Source organism: Dermacentor variabilis, chromosome 2 (assembly GCF_050947875.1).
Source record: "Dermacentor variabilis isolate Ectoservices chromosome 2, ASM5094787v1, whole genome shotgun sequence".
In the NCBI taxonomy this organism is placed as follows: Eukaryota; Metazoa; Arthropoda; class Arachnida; order Ixodida; family Ixodidae; genus Dermacentor; species Dermacentor variabilis.
Window position 1 is genome coordinate 6,282,126 of NC_134569.1, and position 24,822 is coordinate 6,306,947.

The 24,822-nt window shown below is 45.0% G+C and overlaps 1 protein-coding gene across 1 annotated transcript in view; it reads right to left on the reverse strand.

The window, feature by feature from the left end:
• The window catches only part of LOC142570249 (uncharacterized), a 176,838-nt gene that overhangs the window by 141,282 nt on the left and 10,734 nt on the right, over positions 1-24,822 (reverse strand). The window contains exons 4-6 of the mRNA XM_075678650.1: positions 20,906-21,050; positions 20,039-20,083; positions 11,407-11,783 (exon numbers count right to left, since the gene is read on the reverse strand). Coding sequence (XP_075534765.1) covers positions 11,407-11,783; positions 20,039-20,083; positions 20,906-21,050 — 567 coding nt within the window. The remainder of the gene's footprint in view (positions 1-11,406; positions 11,784-20,038; positions 20,084-20,905; positions 21,051-24,822) is intronic.

The window sequence follows — 24,822 nt, forward strand, 5'->3', positions numbered from 1 at the left end:
CATGCCGTGTCATAAGCTTTTTCCATGTCAAGGAATATCGATAGGAAATACTGTTTATGTATAAATGCATCGCGGATATTTCCTTCAATGCGCACAAGGTGATCGGTTGTTGACCGCCCTTGTCTGAAGCCACACTGATAGAGATCGAGTATATTGTTGAGTTCAAGGAAATGTACGAGTCTGCAATTAATCATTTTTTCAAAGAGCTTACACAGACAATTGGTAAGAGCTATCGGACGATAACTTGCTGTCAAGGAGGGGTCTTTTCCCTGCTTCAGGACAGGAACCACAATCGCCTCTTTCCATGTAGATGGGAGGTATCCCGCAGCCCACAGAGTGTTGAAAAGTGTAAGTAGTGTAAATTGCGTGTCAGTATGTAAGTTTCTGATCATGTCATACATGACTCTGTCAGGTCCCGGTGCAGTGCTTTGGCATGTATTCAAGGCAGCTCTCAACTCTGCAATACTGAAAGGCCGGTTATAGGGTTCATTCTGTCTTGATTTTCTAATTATTGGCTTACATTCTTCGGTTTGTTTATATTTGAGAAAGGACTGAGAATAATGGGTTGAGCTCGAGATGCTCTCAAAGTGCTCCCCAAGTGAGTCTGCCTGATCTTGGAGGGTATCACCTTGTGTGTTTACCAGAGGGAGTGATTGTGCTTGTCGCCCTATTATCCTAATAACCCTGCTCCAGACTTTGGCCTCATCTGTGTACGAGTTGATGCCCGATAAAAACTTCTGCCAGCTTTCTCTTCTGGCCTGTCGGCGGGTTCGCCTGCCTTCGGATTTTACTTTTTTAAAGTTGATAAGATTTTCTGCAGTGGGAGAAGCGCGTAGCAAACCCCACGCTTTGTTCTGTTTTTTACGTGCGATCCTACAATCGTCGGTCCACCACGGGACACGCCGTTTGCACGACAGGCCATTTACTTGTAATATGCATTTAGATGCGGCATCTATTATAAAGGCTGTAAAATACTCCACAGCAGCATCAATTTCTAACGAGGAGATGCCATGCCATGAGATACCAGTAAGAGTTCGAAATTTGTCCCAATCAGCTGTCTCCATCTTCCACCGAGGTGCCTGTGGTGGATATTCGTTTTCTTGAGGTGTTCGTAGTAGTATGGGGAAGTGATCGCTTCCGTAAGGGTTCTTTGTAACTTCCCATTCAAGTTCAGGCAGAATAGAAGGAGAAACTATGCTCAGATCAATTGAAGAAAAGGTATGGTTTGCAAGACAGTAATAAGTGGGTTCCTTCTTATTCAGCAGACACGCATCGGACGAAAAAAGAAATTGTTCAACGAGACGACCTCGCGCATCGATACGAGAGTCTCCCCACAAGCTGCTGTGTGCATTGAAATCACCCAGAACAACATAAGGTTCTGGCAATTGATCTATAAAGGATTGGAATTCATGTTTCGTTAATTTGTGATGTGGGGGGATGTAAAGAGAGCTAATAGTGATAAGTTTGTTTAGAAGAACAGCTCGAACCGCCACTGCTTCAAGAGGCGTTTGTAGCTGTAAAGGTTGACACGCAATGCTTTTATGGATGACAATGGCAACGCCGCCTGATGATGCGACACCATCATCGCGATCTTTGCGAAAAGTTAAATACTGTCGGAGAAAGTTTGTGTGTTTTGATTTTAGGTGTGTTTCCTGTAAACACAGCACTTTTGGATTGTGTTGGTGGATGAGTTCTTGTACATCATCAAGGTTTCTCAGAAGACCTCTGACATTCCATTGTATGACTTGTGTATCCATGTTTAAAGGGAATTGGTGCTGTGTTTACGGAAACGGAAGTGATGCCTTAGATTACAGAGCTCTTGCGAGGCCCTGTAACCGGGGTTCTGCCTTTTTTGGAGCGTTCGAGGGAGCCTCGCCGCTCCTTAGGCGCTTGGAGCGCCGTGGGGATGGGTGTTGTGTCCATTGCCTCTTTTGAGGCGCCGGACACGCGCTCTTGAGAGCGAGAAGTTTTTCGAGAGAGTCTCACCTCGGAAGGCGAGACCCCTGCGCCCACCAGCCCGGAGGTCGATGGGGCTCCCTGAGCGATTTGGCTGCGCCGGCTGTTGCCAGCGCTGGAAGGGGCCGGAGAGGTTGAGGCAGCCTCGGCTGCGCCCACCTTCGGGGTCGGTGGTCCCCTCTCCTCGGTTGACGGAGCAGCGCTAGCTGCAACCGCCGCGGGGGCAGATGGCTTAGCTGCCGACTCACTGATTGAGGGTCGGACAGCCGCCGGAGGCCGTTGTGACGCTGCCCCCTGACGCGCCACTTCAGCAAAGGTTTTCTTTGGCAGGTATGCTACCCGCCTTCGTGCCTCTTTGAACGATATATTCTCTTTCACTTTGATAGTTACTATTTCTTTTTCCTTCTTCCAGGAGGGGCACGACCGCGAGTACGCGGCGTGCTCCCCATCACAGTTTACACAGTGGGGAGCGTTCTCACACGTTTCAGTGGTGTGTTCTTGGGCACTACATTTAGCACAAGTTTGGCGGCCTCGGCAACTCTGCGAACTGTGGCCGAAGCGCTGGCATTTGAAACAACGCAGTGGGTTTGGCACGTACGGCCTAACGCGGAGCTTGATATACCCGGCCTCGATTGACTCGGGCAGGACACTTGAACCAAAGGTGATTATTAAGTGCTTCGTTTGAATCTCTTTACCATCTCGCCTTATCTTTATTCTTCTAACATTGATAACATTTTGCTCACTGAAGCCCTCCAGGAGCTCCGCCTCAGTCAGCTCAAGCAGATCATCATCGGAAACAACACCGCGGGTGGTGTTCATTGTACGGTGTGGCGTTACTGTTATGTGGGTCTCCCCGAATGACACTAGTTTCTGTAGTTGCTCATATTGCTTCTGGTCGCGGAGCTCCAAGAGGAGGTCACCGCTTGCCATCCTGGACACCTTGTAACCTGGTCCAAAAACATCAGTCAAGGACTTTGAGACAAGGAATGGTGATATGTTTCGCACTGCTTTGTTTGGCTTTTCAGAGTGAATGACGTGGAACCGGGGAAAATTCTGGATTTGGTGTCCGAAAAACTGAAAAACATCTTCGGTGCGCCCTCGTTTCGGAGGGCGATCAGGAAGTTTGGGGAAGGGAGTTTCCATGAGAATATATAAGATTCGGCAACAGCGCCGACCGCCCACTACGGAGCCCAACGAGGGGACGCGGCAGAGCTTGTGTACAAGCCTGCACGACGCCAGCCGTACGCCATCACTATAACCCAATATGGTGTACCCAAGGTAGGATATCCACACAAGGTTAACCCTTGCCGCCATGGAGAAAGGAAGTAAATGGAAGAGAGAAGAGGACAGGAAAGATGTAAAGTGAGAGATAAAGACGAAGGTTTGAGAAGAGAGAGACAGGAAAAGGCGACTACCGATTTCCCCCGGGTGGGTCAGTCCGGGGGTGCCGTCTACGTGAAGCGGAGGCCAAAGAGGCGTGTTGCCTCCGCCGGGGGGCCTTAAAGGTCCGAACACCCGGCATCGGCTCAACCCCCAGGATCCCCCTTTCCCCGGACACGGCTAAGCCGCGCACGGCTACACGCGGGAGGGTCCAACCCTCGTGTACTCGGGTCCGTGGTGTCGCAACACACCAAACGCCTGCTTGCGCAGACGCCCCTGCGGGGGTCCTCTGCGGCATCGCATGAACAGATGAAGTTCTGGATGTGTCGTAGCACCTCGGCGAACATGGTAGGCACAGGCACGGCATCTGTGGTGTCGGCACTAGGTAAATCCTCCTCAATGGCATCATCCAGCGACACCTCGCCGCAGATCGCAACGTTGTTGTCGGCCTCCACGTACTCGGCAAAGGTCGTGGTGAGGTTTAAACCCTCGAAATCGTCATCTTCGAAGGCTCGAGCAGCATCGAGGTTGTTGCGTCCCCAGCAGAGGAGGCAGTCTCTTGCTTAAAGTCACAGTGCTTGAACGAGTTAGCGATTGTGCTTCGTGACACTGCGTTCCACAAACTGGCAATAAAATGAATGGCGTTGAGCACAGTGATCTTTTTTTCCGACTCGCTGCGCTCCATAGCCGCCAATTGACGCTACACTAACCGCTTCCGGTACCCTTGCTTAAAGCACTTAATGATGCGGCATCCAGCAGCTGCAGCCGACTTGTGCAGTTGGGCGGACAAAAAACAACCAGGCTGGATGTATCGGGTGGGTGGCACGGGCGTTGTCCACGAAAAGCAATATTTTCCTCGCCTTGGCACCCATTTTGTCATATTGCTGAAGAGTGCAGACGTCATCCACTCCTTTTTGTTGAAGTTGTAGCTGCATGGCAGCGTCTTCAAGTTCTTAAAGCACCGTGGCTTTCCAAACTTTCCAACGAGCGTGGGCAGCCTCTCGGAACCATCCTCCTCAGCACAGAATAGTGCCGTCACACGCTCCCTACTACGCTTGCCGCCATGACAGCTGTCACCCTTAAACGCAAGGGTTTGCTCAGGCTGCATATGGTAAAAAACACCACTTTCATCGGCGTTGAAAACGTTGCAGGGCTTGTATGCAGCAATTATCTCCGGCAACGGCTGCATCCACTCGTTCACTGCTGAAACGTCCACGGAAGTGCTTTCTTCGCAGGAGCGGCTGTACACAATCCTGTTTCATTTTTTAAAGTGATCCAGCCACCCGTTCGATGCCTGAATGTTGTTGATGCCCATACGCAATGCCACAAGGTCCACTTTTTCTTTTAGAATGGCGCCGTCTACGTTGATCACAGAGCTCCATGCTTGATGCAGCCACTTGACGAGAACTTTTTCTAACTTCTCAAGCTGTCCTTATTTTGCCGCTTTCCACTTAAGCCCGAACTTGTTGGCATTGTGCAATATCACCGCTTTGTTTGCCAGGATCGTCCTAAGCGAAGATTTGGGTGTTCCCTCATCACACAGATGGCACTAAGCCCCATGAACCGCGAATGTGGAAAGGTGTAATGGTTCCAGGACTTACTTTTGGAAATGCAGTTGTTTGCTTTAAATCAGGGGTACAATCAGGACTCGATGGTAACCAAAGGTCAGTGGTACGTCTCGCACTGGGCGCTCACGAGAAGACTACAAATGAAGGTGTGCAGGGTAGATATGGGCTGGACTAACTTTGAGGTGAGAGAAACTCACAGTAAAATTGATTATGAAGAACGACTGAGGAATGTGGAAGAAAGTAAATGGGCTGGGAGAGTGTTGAGGTATTTCTACAGGGAAAACATTGATTTACAGTTTAGGAAAAGAACTAGGAAGCTTACCAGCAAGTATGCGGCCTGTAGGGTGGGCAACACAGTAACAAAGAACGTCAAACGAATAAGCAGAGAGACTGCAATAATCTCATGGGTGGTGGCAATGGAAAAGAAACCTGCCATAAGTAACTACTTAAGAGGAAAAAATGAAAGCAGGAAAGAAACAATTTATGATAACTCAAAGGGAAGCTCATTCATTACTCTTTGAAGCGAGATCAGGATGTCTTGGAACACGTTCCTATAAGGCGAGACATAAGAATGAACAAGAAGCATGTGCTTGCTGCGGTAAAGCTAGGGAAACGATGGAGCATGTTTTATTAGAATGTGAAGATATATGCCCAGCGGTCAATTCAGGCGCCACTGGCCTCCTTGAAGCCCTTGGGTTCAGCAAGAGCAGTGGAAAAGTAAACATGTCCGCAATAGTGATTAGTGAAGGCGATTGGAAGATTGGCGGAAGAAAAGTAGGGAAACGACAAAAAAACGGAGATGTACAAAAGCAAATTTGCTATACGGGGTTATAGGGCGCTAAATTTGCTTATGGGAATTCATTGTGGGTGCTTTTTTCATTTCTTTTGTTTTACCTAGGTAGGACATTGGGCAGCATAATAGCAAGAGCTTGGTGGCACAACCCATCGCCCCGTTCCAAAAGGGACACTGACTGCATGCATCCATCCGTCTGTCCGTCCGTCCGTTTGTCCGTCCATCCATCCATCCATAGGGGGCCAGAAAATTTGGTTACAGGGATTCATTGTGGGTGTTTTCCGGTAAACATTACGGTTACATACACTCCAGTTGCCGGGAAACGTGAGAAGCAGTCAAAGATCTTTGAATGCTATCATGTTCCACTCTTAAAGGCGAAGCTTAAGCATCCTCCAAATTTTTCTTTTTCTTCGTGTGCTGGCAGATCAGCGTTGTGTTTACCTTCTTCGTCCTGCATTGATAACGCCAGTCAAGTCTTATCAAAATGACGAAGTCGTTGCCACTGATCAGCATCACGTTGATGTGCTCCCTTCTGTTGCGGCGACACCGCATTCAAAACACAAGGAGAATGAGGTACTGGGTGTCGCCTTCGCGTCCTTGCCTTCAAGGTCAGTCTCATCATACAGAATCAGATATGGCGCACTGTCTCCAACAACCTTTCCATCAGGACCTCTCAGTTTAGACATGTCATTGTAAAAAAAACAAGCGTGAATGAAACCAACCAAGCCAACCAAAACAAGTGCGAGTGAAAGATGACGCGAGGAGACGATAGTGCAAAACAAGCGGTCCGGCTGAACGAGACGCGAGTACGAATGGAGCGGTCGGGCAGGTACGCATGATGCCAGTTTCCCACGGTGAGCCATGAAAAATCGGCCCAGGACCAATCCCTCCTGTGGCGCGTCTTGCCGCTAGCATAGCTGGAACATTAAGGCATGATGCAGAAACAGCGACCTTGCCATGTGAGAGAGGGCAGTATTTCTGCCACGGTTTTCGTTTCTTTTTTTTTTTTTCACACGCAGCATTGAGGGGTTTCTGGTAAGCCTTTCCTCTATGATGGGGTCACAGAAATGCTGGTCGGAGGCGCCGCTGCGTGATTTGGCGCACTGCTGAGAGCATTGTCGGAGCATGGTATGTTCGAACGAACTGTCGCAAATGCTTGCATGTTCAAATTACTGGACATTTTCGCCCACTGGAATACACATAACTCTGACAGGACCACGGTGCCAGCTCGAGTAAACCGGCAGTTCGAATTAAGCATGTTCGAATTAAGGAGATTCGACTGTATAGAGAAAAGGGTTTGACCATGTATCAGGTACATTTCCGTGGTCCTTTAAAGTATGAAAATACAGCATACCTGCCAACACTCCCGAATTTCTCGTAACATTTACGAATTTAGGGTTATTCTATGATTTTGCTAACACTGGGTCAAGTTTAATGAAAAATGAGGTGTTGAAATTTGAAGTGGCACAATACAAAAAAAGATATCCATACAAGAAAAATTCTGATGGTGGCAGCCCAAGATCGCATTTGCCAGAGAGGAAGTTGCTTCGAACAAATTTATCCAGACAAGTTCCTAAAACAAGTCTAATTGGCAATAGCAAAGTCTTTGAAAAAGTTGCCATCATCTAAAATAATGTGTGGCTTGTCATTTTTCTTGCACTTAGTACTGCAGGACGAAACGAACACTGGATGTGAAGCGGACACGAGGTGACACAGGGGAGCACAAACTGCCAACTGGTTTATTGTCAGATCATACCACAATTTATAAAGCACACGACGATGCATTGCAACTGAGTGAACTATGGTTATAGCAGATTCCATCAGATCGCGTTCTCATGTTCTATTATTATTCTATCAGCACGTTCTGTGTGTGTATGCATTCCTTGCTTGAGTGATTTCAGCTTTAGTAAGCATGACTGAAGGTGTGCTCACACATTTGTCGTTTTCTTGTTCTATTGCTAAAGCTTCTCGGATTTCCCTAGTCATTATATCTTTTTCTTTAGAGACAACTGTTGTGTGGGAGAAGTAAGCTGCACATTTGCATGTTCTATGATGCATGGCCAGAATGCTGGATACGGCTGTTTGTTTGCATATGTAACGATGTTCTCTAAGCCTGTCGTTCAGACATCGTCCCACCTGGCCCACGTATACCTTGCCACATTTAAGCGGAATCCTGTACACCACATTACTTTTGCAGACTATGCATTTTTTTGTTTTTTTACACTACCTGTTCCCTGCGCGTTCTCGTTGTCTGAGTTCACTTTCTTGTATAGCCCTCTTAGGTTGATTGGTGCTGAAAAGAGCACTGTTACATTTTGCCTTTCAGCCATCTTCTTAAAGCAGTGTGACAGGTTGTGGACATAAGGGACAACGACGGCTCGCTTATTTTTGTCACACTTTTTTAGGCGAGTGATTTGCATTATCATTTTCTCCTCAATTTGCACTATCATGTTGTCAGGGTATCCACTTTTGTTTAGTCTATTAATCTGTGTGCTCAGACTACCTGCGACTGCGTGAAAGTAGGACGTCTTAATTGCCTGTTCGATAACCGATTCTGCTATTCCACTTTTAATAACCTTTGAATGACTCAAGTCTTAGCGTAAGATTTCTTTTTCTCCTCTCTTTTTATATGACCAACACGTGTGACCATGTCCTAGACTTATATTTAGGTCAAGGAATTGTATTCTCGAATCTTTTGGTTGCTCAAGCATAAGAGAGAGGCCACCATGTGCCTCCTGGAATATGTTTAACATTCCCTTGATGGTAGTATTGCTAAGTTTGCTATACTCAGTGCATACAAGATAATCATCTACATGTCGGAAGCACCGGATTACACTAGTGACCTTGAGCATTTCTGTAAGTCGTCTGTCTCCAGCCACAAAAAATAATCCGACATCACAGGAGCTAAGCATGATCCAGTAGCAATTCCTTCTTTCTGGACAAAAATATCCCCCTATTATTCTATCAACGCAGAGTCTAGGTACGTTCTCAGGAGGTACAAAAAGCTGTCCACAGGACATTTGCAAATGTCTTGACACAATCTTCAACTGTCTTCAGTGTCCTTTCCTTCGGTATGTTATAATATAGTTCTGTGGCTTCAGCGGAGACTTATTTAGGAAATCAAGAACTTGCTGCGAGTTATTTGTTTTGAACAGGTCACCAACTGGTAGGACTGAGAGGCAGGTTTTGAGATAATTAGCAAGGGCATGTTGACAGCTGCCTTTATCTTCAGCTCTTGTTCTGAATGGGTGACCCTCTTTATAGGTCTTGACCAAAAAGAATGACCAAAGAGTCAATGTCTTGCATTCTTTGAGGTCATTTTCTGGTTTTGCGAGTCCCGTATCATGGCATTCCTTCTCTGCCTTTTCCTTTGGCTGCCCTATTTTCTTTCTTTCTAAACTGCTCTTTTCAAAGTTCTTCAAGATAGCTTGCATGGCCAAGGTTTTGCAATCTTCGGCATTAAATATTTCGAAGGCGCTTGTTTTGTCTGACAGTAGAAGCCCGAGGTTCTCATTTTTCATCACAACCTTTCTTGTACCAATTGTTCTTTGGTAATGAAACTCCTTCCTTTCCCCTGCTCTTATGGCTTCTTTTATTCACGCGACCTTTTCTTGCTCTGGAGCCCTGTCGGCAATGCTTCGCACGATTGCCAAGTACTCTGTTGGTGTCACTTTCGGCTGAACTGCATATTTAGGTCCTTTCTGTACAGCTTGTAGGACTTGACGAGGAAGATCTTGCCTTGTGAGGTTGATCACACTATTTTCCTCGGCCGTACTACTACATTTTTTCTTCCTTGGCAGGGCTATGAAATACAATTTCCACAGCACTTGTGCTTTTTCTTCAGCTGAATTATATAAACACCTGGTCATTGTTCTTGTATGCCGGGGGTCCAGTGTTGACTCACAGACGGCAACAATGTGGTGCCTGAAGAAACGTACTTGCCTCCAGGTTTCCGCTTGAAGAATCTTGCACAGTTGCCTTGAAGTCTTCTCCGATTTATTTATTTATTTAGAAAACACCTTACAGGCCCTGTCGGGCATTGAGTAAGGGGGGCAATGTAACAAAGAACTGTGAAGTACAATGGAAACAACTCAAAAATAAACCTAAGACAACTGCACAGTGGCTGAACTAAAAACAAAACAAAGCACAGCATCATCAAGCATAGCAGATATATAAGAGGAAGGAGATTATGTAAAAAGCACGCACAGGCGTTCACGAAATCTTTTACGATCAGTTATTGTGACGATATCATCGCGAAGACCATTCCAGTGGGATATGGCACGAGGTACAGCAGATAAATTGAAAGCAGTGGTTTTACCGAAAATGCCATTTTTCCAAAAAGCTGTACCAGTACTGGAGTGCATAGCTCATTTGAAACAGCTCATGTGAGGATCCGCGCTCAGAGTCTGGCTCCTGCAATCTTGTAGACAAATTGGTCTACCCGTTAAAAAGGCGGGACGTTATTAGCACTTGGGCCTGATGTACACAAAATAACATTTACTTTAATATTTTAATAGTGCAAGAAAAATGAATATGCACCAACTCGTCCTATTCATAGCTCTTCTAAATATTGCTTGTCAGTCTGGACTGCTTAAAGTTTGTTGCTGCTTCTGCACTAACTCTAATGGTAAATCATCATTATTAAAGTGCTTATGTATCCCACAAAAAGTACACTCAGGTAAAGCCTCTCCCCAACGTCCTCTTCCTGTTGTGTCTGCGGAATTTTACAAATTTTGTAGTGCACAAGTTGGCAGGTATGTTATAATCACTGATTAGATGCTGCAAGATTAGTCGTTGCAATTTTCTACAAACCTTTCCATGGATGCACATAATCTTTGTTTATGTTATATAAAGTCAAACCTACAGACGGAACCAGTTTAATAACATATTGGATATATCAATGAACAGCCACAGCACCACAAAAATTTGTGTGGTTTAGAGTAAAATAAACCGCTTACAACAACGTTCCATGCCACACTATCAGTTATAATAATTAAACCTGGCTACTGGGCATCTGTGCTGAAAAGAAAGAAGAATGCAACATCCTGGAAAAAATGTGCAAGCCGCCCGGGACGTCTTCACCACCTTCGAAACAGACGGGGAGATGGGACGGAGGCGCACCATGCATGCCGGGCAGCGTGCAGAGGGCACAGCGCAGTGTGCGGTGGCTAACGCCTTTCTTTTCCAGCGATTTTTTTTTATTCTTTTACCCCTTGGAACAGGCACACAGTAGCCAGATTTATTTGATATAACTGATAACGCCACATGGAACCACTATAGCAGGCACGTTCATTTTACCATAGAACACACAAACGTTCACGGTGCGGAGGCTGCTCATTGTTATATCCGAGTAATTTTATAAGTGGGTTAGACTGTACTTCTTTCCCTCTAATTAAAATGTTTGATATTGGTCCCCTCAGTCTCTCCCTTTTTTTTTTTTTTCTTTTTCCGAGCAACCCATTTAAGAGAGTTATTGGTTCTAGCAATGCAACTTCCTTGGTGCCTGAATACTGTTATAGGTTGGTTCAATTGCATGTGTCCTTCTACCAAACCATAATAGTTAGTAGTGGTGCTTGTTTTTTTTTTTTTTGTGCATTTCCTGAACCAGCATATTTTTTTACCTTCTTTCCTTTAGCAACCACAGCAAGTAGAGCAAGCACAGGTGTTACGTGGTCACAATTAACCGCTGGTGAGCACCAGTTGACCTACCTTACAAAGGACAGTGGTGTCGTCCACAGTCACTCCTGCAGAAGCCATCACCTCTGCCGCTGTGATGTCCTGCTGCACTTCTTCGACCGCCTGCACCACCGTGCCATGAAACTCAACTTCCTCCATGTCCTCGTCGGGCACCAAGATGGTCTCGACAGCATCGGTTGCTTCCAGCTCACTTGATGCAGCTTCCATCACCTCTGCAGCCACTTCAAGGGCCTCATCAGGTACCACTTCACCGGGAATCACATCATCAGGCGCCACTTCATGAACCAGAATTTCACCATCATCTTGGCCTTCATTCTTGACTAGCACACTGGCCGATATCTGAGCCAGCAGGGTCTGTGGGCTTGGCTGGCCAGACATGCTCCAGGGCACTGCACATTCAGCGAAGAGTCTCAGTCTAGCAGCACAAGCAGCGGCACCAGTGTGTGCGCCACTTGCCCCACAGTGGAATACGCTGATGCAGTTACAACTAGAGTCACTGTTCAGCATTCCCACCGATACTTTCAAGAGCTAACGGTTCATATCATGGTGACAAATGTCAGCATTTATCTCCAGTAAACACAAATTGACAGTCACCGCAAACCGAAAAAGGTTAGGGCTCACTCTTTTGATTGACACACATGCAATCCAAATTGTCATAGAGACAAAAGCACTCTCTTTCTCATGACTTTTGTATTCCCTGCGGGGCTTTTAACTCTAATATTTTAATCAATATCCCTTCAACATTATTCATGTCCATACTACAAAACTGCTTCCAGGGATGCAACAATTGCACAAAACATGCTTTCTTCTAAGACAATAGCTTCAAGCATCTTTTCATATGCACAATCATCCAAATCTTGTTGACAGGCTTCCATTAACGCCAACATCACATTCCTTTGTTCTTGTAAGCACGCACTGTGTGCACAAAGCCAGAATAGGAGTAAAGCTGAACACAAGACATCCTTGATTATCAGAGCTTCAGGAGAGCCTCATTGTGACAAGAACGTAGGCAGGGAGTAAAATAAATTACGAATGCCCACACATAAAGTAACAAAAGGAAAACCAGGGCCTAGTCTCACGTATGATCAGGCAGGTAAGAGGCCATACCTATTGTTATACATCTGAAATTTTCGTACTGCTCATAATGATGATGCCTGTAACTGTGTAGATTGCATGCTGCTACCTAGTTCCCATGAAATGTGTAAATAAGGTATTGGGAGTGGCTTCAATCATAAACAATAATGTTTCGTGCTTACTGCAGTAGACTTTAGCAATCTAAATGAAATTTGCGCTCATAAGAGTGGACGTGACTGCAAAGCCCTAATAGCCGACACTGGCACTTTCACAATGTAATGCAAAATCAGCTGGATGCTTTCTGAATATGCCTATACAGTGCTCATTTAGTAGGACAATATAAGCGCAGAAAAAATCAAAAGTGTGTTGAACTACAGAAGCTCCCACAATACCCTACCTTTTATACACATGGCGAATAAATGACAGCACACCAGAAATTGTGTTAAACAGATAATGACAATGTTAGGCTGAACATTGGCAAAATATAGAATGTATTCGTTGTGCCACAGTTTTCTCTTTTCTTTTTTTTCTTTTTTCGGCTAGCATTAAACTGTATTTCATGGTTGTCACTATCACCAACTAGTCCAATGAAGTGTACACACTGAATAGTTTCCATAATCATGTCGACATCATGCAGCCAACATACTAAAACAATTTAATTAATGCTGAACATTTAAACAACCTTTGATATGTGTGCCAGACAAATTATTTAGATTTTGTTAGCACTGAAACAACACATATGCAGATACCTCCTTCGTAGTTATAAACGTGGAAAAAAAAATGAGACAGCAGCAGAAGAGGGGACAGGCGCTTATTAAAAATGCAATGGCGTTATAAAAAGTGTGTACATTACGTACAACAGTGCACAAATATGTGCATTGTTTCTCACAGAAACTGACAGGGGCGTGCGAATAGCGATTTCTGAGACTGAAACAAATAGCGCCAGAATCAAATCGAACCTGGAATAGTTTTACAATAATGAACAGCCATTGTCACAATTAATATAAAATGATGTTCACATCCTGGTATTCTTAAATTTAGCATGTTTCTGCCATTCCATGGTACGTTATGAACCATTGTTTAATAAAAGCATTAATAGAGCATTAGGAGCAGACAAGTAGCTTCATTGCATACACAATAGTCATCAGAGTGGGAATGATCGCCATATAGCCTGTAAAGTATCGGTACCTAAGTAACGTAGCCTGCGCCGCTACACAAGTTCTCACCTTTTATGCCTGTACAATGCCCGAGGGGATGAAAATTTACTATACTTTTGCTCCAATTTTATCTTTAATTGGGCAGAGTTAACATTTTGAAATATTAAAAAGGTATTAACAAAGTACTGACACCTATGAATAGTGACTACTCGATTTGAAGACCAAATCGAATAGAACACTATTCGATTCGTTATTTGAAAGTTCTGAATATTCGCACACCCCTAGAAACTGATGATCAGAACAAAAATGATGTTTTCAGCACATGTAACAAGCTAGGAAAAGTGTGTGCAGTTGTGCAATGAAGTTTAGAAAATAAACTGCGTGCATGGTTCGTGCACAGCTATCACACCATTCACAGCCTTCCGGAGAGTGGCAGTTTATGACATTCCTATGTCTTTTGGTGCATTAGGATTGTCGTGTCAGTGTATGAATGAGCATCACAGACATCATACGCTGAAAGGAATTCCAGCGCTGTCAAATCTGTCTGGTCTAGCGTGGCTACTTCTTAAGACTTGATGATGAAACCAAGTCTCCTTTTAAACTCGTAGATCAGCTGGCATGTAAAATTATCGAGGAATACTTCACTGAACAAAATAAAAGCGTGTACATATCAAGCCTCTGTGATGAGGTGGGGAAACCACCAAGGATCAAGTGAAGGTACATAAAAAGACCAACAAGCTGGGGTGCTCAGCGTAGTGTGTCATTTCTACCTTTACTTGATGCTTGTCCATAGCACTGTTCCCGCCTGAAAATTAAATAACCGACTGATGATTTACAAAATGGTGAGAACAATGGATGGCTGTCTGATGAAGACCTAGTGATAAACATGTGACCATTCCTTAGCGGGAAAGCAAGAAAGTGGCATGAGTGGCGACCTCCAGACAAAATTTTGGCCTAAATGAAAGGAGAGTTTCCTTCGTATGAGCAGTAGCATGAGGCACTACTCTACTGCTGCAAGTAAAGTCAGGCAAAGTGACTGAAGAAACAGTGACTTTGCCTCGCTGAACCTGGACTGTCATCACTTCTTACGCTTAACCATCGACGGCTTACCTAGAGATCTGCAATGACAGGTTCTAACAAAAAATCCGAAAATGCTTGAAGTGCTCTTCGAGCTACTAAAACTATTTCTGAATTCCTGGACTGAATAAAGCTACAAGATCAGACAAAACTTCGCAGGGACGCCAAGCATGAATCGCTTGGACGAGAAGTGCCCATCAGTGTTGTAAGGTGTCAGCTCTAACTTTGGCACGAGCATTGCAAGTCCTAAAACCTAGAGTCAAAATATGAAGAGCAGGAAGAAGCAGAGGAAAATTCTAAACATGTCTCTACAGCGAATGAGGTAGTCTAACTTGTGTCATCAAGTTTATTTAAAAAAAAAGAAAAGCATGTACAACTCAAAGTGAATGGCGAGACTATGCAAGCTCTTGTAGACAGTTAAGCGTCGATTTCAATTATAAAAAAAAGCAGAGCCAAAGCAGAGAACATATTTACAAGAAAAACAGTCGTTGTGCGAGGCTTCACTGGGTGTGACAGAGAACACTGCGAATGGATACACCTAAAACTTAAGTACCAGTGACGAGCTACACAAATACTGACACTGGTTATAGACGGCATTGAGTATGGCTCTCTACTCTCCCATCCAGACATGAAGTTGCTCAAGCTTAACATACACTGGGATGACACTGTGCCTCTAAGCCAAGATGTGCATGAACCGCAACTTGTGGGAAAGGAGAAGGAAATTTGCATTGTGAAGAAAGAAGATGATATTCATATAATATATCCCAAATTATACTGTTGTGAAGGCTATCCTCCAGTTACTACAAAGTTTGAAGTTCCATTTCAATTACATGACACAAGTGTACTACGGAAGAAACCTTACAACCTCACCAGAGAAAAGAAAGCCTGGCTGAAAGAAGAGCTTGTGAAGATGTTAGATGCAGGTATTACCCTTCCATCTGTTTACCATATGCATCGCCAATGACAACAGCACCCAAGAAAGACAGAAGCCTCTGACTCTGCATGGACTATACAGCAATTAACCAGACACAGCTCATTCCATTCCTTATGCCTTGAATAGATGGAATTATTGACAATGCAGGTGGATGTACTTGGTTTTCTAGGATAGACCTTCGTAAAGGCTTTAGGCAAGTATAAATTCCAATAGGATACGAAGCAGCATACAGCTTTCATAACTCAGTTTGACATCTACATATACAACCGCTTCCCTTTTGGAAGGAAGAACTCGCCCAGCTGGTTTCAGAAAATCATGAATACAGTTATGGATCTATTCATTGGCCGCTTCAGCAATGTCTACATGGATATTATTGTTGTGTATTCTAAAAGCAAGCGTCTCCATGAACAACACCTGGCACACGTCCTCGCAGCTTTGTCAAAAGCCAAGTTAATTCTAAGAGTGAATTCTTCAAGAACAAGCTAACCTTCTTAGGCAGAGTACTGGATTGCACTACAAAGAACAAAAAGGAAGAGTCAGTGGCACGCGTAGGAAAACTTGTGAAACCTTTTCGTGTTCACTTACTACGCATGTTCGTAGGTTCGGCAGGCCATCTTAGAGCAGTTATCCAAGACTGTGCTCTCAAAACTAGGTGTCCGACTAGACCAACACATAAAGACGTACCATTCAGTTGGACGGGCAACTGCAAGGTGGCCTATGAGGATCTAGTACAAGTTATCTCATCTGATCCAGTCCTCAGACTTCCGGACTTTGCTCTGCCATTTGAGCTCAATACAGATGCCTAGCACTACAAAACGGGAGTGATACTACAACAGTAAGACGCAAGCCAGCCGAATAATCGCCAACTAAGCGTAATTGCCTACTATCGCTACACATTTAACAAAGCGGAGGTGAACTACATGACGACAGAAAAGGAAGCTCTAACAGTTTTAAAGGCAATTTAGTACTTCCATTCCTACGTAGAAGGTACCAGAGTCAATTTGTACACAGATCCTGAGGCGGTCACCCGCCTTTTTAAAATGGCAGAGTGAAAAGGAAAATTCACCCGGTGAGTCAGTGAGCTGCAATAGTTAGACTTTGAAGTAAAACACCGTCCACGAGCTTCTATGAAAGATACAGTCGCAATGTCCAGATTGGGGGTCATATTTGTTGATGTGCAACACAAAACAATAGGTGACGCCAAAATTTGGGAAGAAACAGAACCTTTACAACAGGCACCGGTATAATTGCAGTGCCTCCCACGCTGGTTCCAAACATTCTGGACCTTTACCACAATAGTCCCCATCCAGGTAGTCATGATGGTTTTTGGCGGACCTACAGTAAACTGACGAAAAGGTTCATATGGCTCACATGAAAGAAGACACGAAAAGATACATGCAGTCATGTCACAAATGCCAGATGAATAAAGTAAAGCTTAAACAACCAACTCAACAAATGATGTGACCAAAGCACTCGAGCACACCATTTGAAGTTATTCACATGGACTTGGCTGAACTTGGGAAAAAATCTGAAGGCGTCAAGAAAGCTTAAGCATTCCTGCTGTGTGTGGATGACTGCACAAGGATGGTGGCAGCAAAACCAGGGAAGGAGGATGCTGATAGTGTGATCTTCCTTTTAAGCCGAAAGATATTTGACAATGTGAAAGCATTAGTGTCAGACAATGGGCCTGCCTTTCGGTGCCATCAACTTAAGGAATGGGCCAAGTGACATTACGTTATGCTCAAGGTCAGAGCACCGTATCACCCAGCAGCTAATGGGCTAGCTGAGCAAGCTACATCAAACCGCACATAAATCCAGACTTCCCGGGTGTATGCCTTGAAGCGGCTCATCATAACCGCTCCTGTACAACCAGCTCTGGGATGCACACCACTCTTTGCTGACACTGGGAATCCAACGTATTTACCAGCCGACACGTTTCTAGGAGTTCAAGCAGTGCTGCAACTGACAGAAGAAACAAAGAGAGCAAAGTACTATGAAAGAATGAAAAGGAGTTTTGACAAAAAACTAAACATAGCGATACAAAGATTAGAGGTACTAGTTGTGCTAGTGAGAATAGGACTGTCGAACTGAGGCTCAAACCACAGAGGGCCATTCTCTGTTGTCGAAACAGCAAGCCAACAGGGTATCCTTAAAGAATGTCTGGTATGTAAGCACCAATGGCACCAACGAATCAGCCTCTGCAACAAATGTTTTTAAGTACCATGCCAGGAAGGACAAACACAAGAGCAAGGGCAGTTAAGAGTGCTCAGGCAGTTGAAGAAAACAAGATGGAATTCGCACAAGGTACTGGGGAGCATAGGAGAATAAATAAGTTAGAAATGGCAATATCAAGAGTATATGTCTGTTGATTATGTGCCGGCTTCTTACATATCTGTGTACATTCTTAATAAGTACTTTTAGGTGGTAGCAAGTGCTCAAACTGGGTTTGTTTTTGCAATTTCGTAACCTATAACACCTCATCCAATTGGCCATTTTGACTTCCATATCACTAATACTGCCATTGCTCTATTCGTTCAGTAAGCCTAGCGGTCAGCTAGTTACATTTTCCATTACTGCTTACAGGCATAGGTTTCATATTTAGGCTATTTGACAGAAATCTCGTACTAGTGTCTACCTGTGTAACAGGTACAGCACTTCATCCAGCATGAAGGAATGATGAAGTTGTCTAAACTTCTGGCTTCAAACAGCTGTCAGAGTTTAACCTAAATTAAAATGTAGGGTTTTACGTGCCAAAACCACAATCTGGTTATGAGGCATGCCGTAGTGGGGGACTCCAGAAATTTGGACCGCCTGGGGTTCTTCAATGTGCACCTAAGTCTAAGCACACGGGTGTTTTTGCATTTCGCCCCCATCAAAATGCAGCCACCATGGCCACTTTAATATCAACATTTACCCTCTCATTTCTGCCAATGTACTCACTTTTTAAAATATATCAAATAGTTGCTCACGGAAAGTGTCAGTGCTCAAAAGCCATCCAAATCTAACAACATACACACTCAAAAGTATTGAGATTTACTTTGTGCACACAATAATACAAAAACGAAGTCAACATAAAACATATCATTGTGCTAAGGAAACGATGTCTAATTAGCATGCCACCACAGCTGAACCTCAATGAACGATGAAAGAAGCTGTGGTTTCCTTTCTTAAGTGAAGCCGTGCCAAACCCATGATTTCTAAGGTTATTACATAGCATCTCCCTTCCTGTCTGTGAAACTGTTGATGGCACAAAGCCAGGTGCATCGCACTCTTCATCGCATTCCTGTTTTCAGGCTTGACCAAGAAAGATTGGACACAAGGGCTCATGTGAATATATTTCTCCACATGCTTTCCCTTAGCTATTCAAGCACGAGCAGCTACAATGCAATTGCTCTGTAAAATACAAAGCTCAATTAAAAAAATGGCAATTAGTGGATTAATGTTACCAGGAAGGAATCGCCTTTACAGCAACTCCAGCTATACGACATTCATTTTTGTCACTAGTTCTTGCAAGAGAGTGTAAAACTGGGCAAGTTGGTTAATCTTCATAGTAAAAGCAGCAGAAAAATAATGGCAACACAAGACAGAGAAGTACACAGCACAGGCACTGAACTAACAATTGACTGGTTTATTGCACAGAGGAAAGAATAAATATAAACAGCGTGGGCACCCTTACGCTACTGGCATTTACCACGTATCAGCCTCCTAGAAATATGTGGTAAATACAAGCTGTACTAGGGTGCGCGCTCAGGCAGCCTGTTTGTGTTTATTCTTTCCTGCGTGAAATGAACAAGTCAGTTCAGTGCCGTGTATTTCTGTCTTGTGTTGCTGTTATTTTTGCACTGCTTTTACTAAGATCAATTCAAAGTTGATCAGTCAACAAAGTTGCACTGCATAGCATAACTTGTACTACACTGTGAAGAAAGTGAAGTTTAAAGTGCTTTCTAGGCAACATAAGAATTAGTATTACATGTAATTATTCAATGGATTAGGGGCAGTAAAATGCAAGCTCGAATATGTCGGCAGCTTTAAAGTAGATTTAATTTTCTCGGTGTTGACGTAGTACAAATTGCTGATGTTTTTCTTTGGCAGCACACCATTGGATATTCCTACATGCTCAGTTGAGCCTAGTTGGCACATCTTGATAAAGGGAATACTTAGCAGCACGACTCAAAAAGAACAAAGAGGACAGAGTGCTGACAACCAAATGCTTTATTTTTTCGAAGCAGCACAAGGAACACGTGGAAGGCACATGCAAAATATCTGTATGGCAGAAATCATTTGCTTCTTTTGCCAATAATGACAGGGATGCCCTTGTGTCAAAACAGTGAAAGCATCCTGCAGGCATGCTGTTTGTGGGACTTTATCTTACAATTTTTAAATATACAAATTGCAGCCATACCTCTTACAGTGGTGAGACGACTGTAGGGGGATCCTTCTAGTGGAGCTGCATGTTTACGTAGGTAGTAATCGATACATCTTGAAGTTTGCCTGATGTAGCAGCAATTGCACGCAAGTGGAATCTCATACACAGCATGTGTGTACATTCAACAATTCAATGAATGCGTTAGAATGCGACTGCTCTTATTTTTTTCTTATTCTTGATTCACTCTTCTGCATAATCCGCCAAGCTTGTGCTTGTTGTTAAAGATTACCTTCACTCCGGGTTACACAACAATTTCCACTATGCTATGGGACACACACTGTACCTAGGGGATAACAGCAGTCCTACAAGACTGCAGCAGTTATTTTCCTACCACCTTTTTGTTTCACTCATTGCAGTTACTGCATGCAACACCAGACAGGACACTGATCAGATAGCCAACATGTTCTAGCATTGAATTTGTGATGAAAGGCTTGTTTTTATCGAGGGCTCACATGAGTCCATGACCGCAGCTCTCAGGCATGCTTTTTCTATACTTCACTTTACAATTTTTGCATGTGCTGAAGAAAACAACACAAGACCTTTCCTTTAGCAAGGCACATAGCTCCAGAACACATGACCAGGTTAAACAGCAATCTCCAAATCTAAATATCTTATGCTGTAAGTGGCTGTTCCATCACCAAAACAAATTAACTCATTTCCTCACTGAAGGCATCAAAAATTAATTCAACGTTGTGCTGTTTTTTCTACGCTGACATCGCACCCAACACCGAAAGCATGCGAGCGTCGTCACCGCGACTGCATGGCAGCGCTTCCTCTGCGCACATGCTTAGGCTTAACAAGGTCCAAAATCCAAACTCTGTTGTCTTCAGAAATCTCGATCACCTGCAGTCACTTCAACTGAAACCGATCCCGCGGAAACAAAGTTTAAAAACGCAAGCTTAGCGCCGGCTACCACGTCGCGAAGCTCTGCTGTGCTCAATGCTGGTGATTGTGGCAAATCTTCCGATGAACGGAGCACTACAGAGATCTGTTAGTCTTTATCTAGCCTGGGTACATTCTGACAATACTGGGCACTAGTAACGCTGCAAAACGCCCAGATCCCACGCAAAATTATTTGAATGAAAACAACAATGGGCCATCATCTCGGCAGAGCAGGGAGGTGGGTAGGGCGAAAAAAGGCCTCGCCCGGTAGTTTTCTCGCCCTACCACCGGTACCTTTGCACAACTAAAATTTAGGACAAAAGTTGCTGCACTCACCTCAGCTTAAAAATCTAACTAAAACCTCCGAGGATGACAGCGAGACTCTAAAGAAAGCGAAGAGTGCGCTACCGACAAAAAATGCAGCAACCAGTGTGGCTACCACCTTTCCAGGCCTAAATTTGTCGTGAAACCCAACAATGCCCTTTGGTCGAAACAAGCGTGTAGAGTCGGTCAACTTGATTATAGTAGTTTCGTACGCACATGAAAAAAATTTTTTTATAGTATTAAGAGAGGGCCACGATCCTGTGAAAATTCCCATACGTAGATTATTTAATCATTTCTTTTATTGAACATGTCGGATTTCACGCAGAAAATGAAAGTGAAGTCCGCCGAGCGACTTCAATCCGCTCGGCCGCCACTGCTGTCGGCCGCATAGCGTTTTGTACAGGTGTTCTGTGATAGCGTTTCCTATGTGGTCGGCCGCGCCATGGCGAAAGTTGGTTCTTTATTCTATGTCTATGTCGTAGCCGCGCTGGTGTAGCCTTCTCTACTATGCAAGTTTTCTGTCGCTAATTGCGCGTATAAATTCACGGCCAGACATGGCGGTCTCCGAACGCGAATGTTTCGACCAATTCGCTCTGGCGGCCTTGCATACCTGCGCGGCTTGCTGCTGCCGCGTCGCATTCTTCGTGACAAATGCAGCATGCGGTTCCTGCTGACAGCGTTTTTGACGCTGTCAGAAAGGCTTTCGTTCGCTTACGTCGACGTGTCCTATGCAGATACGCGCAAAATGTCTCGAAGATAACGCACTACCGGAAATGATCGCTCGAGAATATCGCCCGTGAATACAACTTGCATTTGGTTTTCGTGTGACATCGCGGCTTATAGTACTTATAGTGGTCCCTAGAAAGCGTTTGCCAAGCAGATCTTGCATGCTTGCATGGGTAAGTAACTGTGCTGTCTAAATGTAGCTTGTGCAGCTTCGTCAATTGCAGTGTATACATGCTTTGTGCGCGTTGGCTGGTCCGCGTCGCGCTTGCCTGATGCGCGGTAAAGCCGAGCTTGGTGTCACAATATGTCGCAACAGAACTGCTTGTTCGCCTAGTTGGTGTTTGCTAAAGGACATTTTTTTTGCCGCAAGTTAAAACACGCACGAAAGGAAGCAGGCGCACACCAAAATGCGAACGCAAGCACGTAGCGAGCCGCGCCAATCCAATGCAGAAGACAGAGGAGGAGGGGGAGCGTGCTCTGTCTCTCTCTTAAACGGGTGCTCGCCGGCACGGCCTCGTCGTCTCTCCAGCCTGTGCCTCCTGTGGGGAGCCCGAGACCCTGGAGCACCTCCTACTGGCCTACCCTGCTTACCTGCAGCAGCGTGACCGTCTCCTGCAGGAAGACATCCTCTTCCCTGGTCGTAGCGAGCTACCAGCCCTCCTCGTCGGGGCTCTCGGCGAGACTCTAGGATTTTCTGCAAAGACGGATAGCCGTGAGGCTATCCGTCTTTGCAGGCTACTCGACCTGCCCCAATCATCTGGCTCCTGCTGGATCACCGCCCCCTGGCCTTTCACCAGATCACCACTCCTACCGGACCCACTGGGCCCTTCCTGCCGGACTGCTCAGCCGCTGCCATGGCGACACTTTAACACTCTACTCTCCTTTCCTCCCACTATCCCCCCCACCCCTGTTGACGCTGAGCCGTGCTCCCGCAAGGGCTGCAGAAAACAGTGTCAACCTTTCCTTATCCCTTCAAGAACCACTTCTCTCTCTGTGAGCACCCTGCGCCGCGGTACACGCTTGCAATCGGAAGGCTGGGTATTCGGCCTTGCTCTACCTGCTCTGCGTTGTGAGTGCACAGCTGTCGCTTGTGTTCGAGCACCCCACGCAACGCGTCGGCATTCTTGGCACTGCTAAGTCCCGTGCGCAACGAGAAAGCGCGCCCCGACATCGACTTGCGTATGCTGGCCAACTTGCGCATGTTGAGTGAGCGACGCGCCCGGGCGCCATTGTTGCCATGACACATGAAAAAATAGATTTTTACTGCGAAGCTGCGGAGGGCTAGTTCCCCCAGGATCGTGTCCATGTGTAGACACATACGTGGGCCGATCCCGAAGGTAATGAAATGCCGGGCCGACCCGCGGCGGAGGTGCAGTCGCCATCAAGGGGCCCACAGCTTCGCTGGTCATCCGTCTTCACAGGGTGGAAGGGCACTGAGTTTTTCTATTTCAATATTTGCACTCGGTATTAGAACCCACGAATTCAGCGCTTATATTAGCGCTCAATTGTATTATTGCAGCTTCTGATAAATTGCACAAAAACTACCTGGAGATTTTTGGCGGTGCTTTTCAGAAACCTGGAGTTTCCAAAACCCGTAATCAAGCACACATTTAAAAACTTTTGAGACCTGGCGATGGCCTATTCAAAGGCATCGGATGGTAGTTAGTACCTGAAAGCTTTAGTGGTGGTGAACTCTCGTGAGCTCTAACTGAGGTGTCCACGCTGAAGCCTATCTGTTCATGCGTGTATTGATGTGACGCAATGGGTGACGTGCCAAGCCACATGTGGCATGTGTAGTAACTGAGCACCGACCGGCGTCCTGACTGCACTCAAAAAGTCATTGGTTGTGGCTTCATACTTGTGCCTTCACTTCCACCGTCTTGCCTTCTCCCCGCCTTTGCTCATAAGACATCGGTAGTGCCAAGTTTGAGAATCTGGAAATGCAAGAATGGGCTCTGAGCCTACCCGCCTTTTTTTTTTTTTCATTCGCAACGTGGCACTGCATTAAAATAAACTCGGTACAGAAGAAGTAGCAGATTTTGCTTTTGTTTCCATAGAACCAACAAAATATCACTAGATTCAAATGCCTTATGACTGAATCGGCAGAAAATCTTAAACATATGTTTCAGTGGCTCTGCTGGTAAATCAGCAGCCGTGGCACCACTGCAACTGGGAGATCGGCAATCATGCCCCAATGTTCACCATTTCCGCTTTGCCACCAGGTGCACGCATTGTCTGCTTGGGCGCTATTCGAAGGCTGCTAGTGAGAAAATTAGACAATTATCAGCCCCGCAGTTTTACTAAGATTACATTGATAGTATATACTAAGCATTTGCAGGCAATTTAGCTCAAGTGACATTTCGTTGCAGTTGGCCTTTAACGTCCAACATTAAGCTTTCTCTTGATGGCTGTGTGTTTTGTTGTAAAACAAACCCTGGCAGTTCCGTTTCACTTCAGATAGACTAATGTCATCACTAGTTGAAAACATAACATCAGCAAAGATGAAGGGATGTTGACATTATAGCTAGTGCTTTTAGCACATTTACCTGCAAAACTAACTGTTCTTTCTAAGCCTGTTATTTTGTACATAGTGTAAGAGTTGAGGAGGACTTTGGGATGAAAACTTGGGAGGTTTATTTACAGTGAGAGTCAATTAACAGTTTAAAGTCATTACGGGCCAGCAGCAACTCGGTTGCTGTGGCCCGCGGCAAGAAGCTCGCAAGAGATGAATCAAAGAATGCTCTCCTGCTGCTCCCGGTCTGCGTCTTTTAAGCCCTTCAGTGCCTCAAAGACACGTCACGTTCAGCAAATGGGAGAGCCCGCTCAGG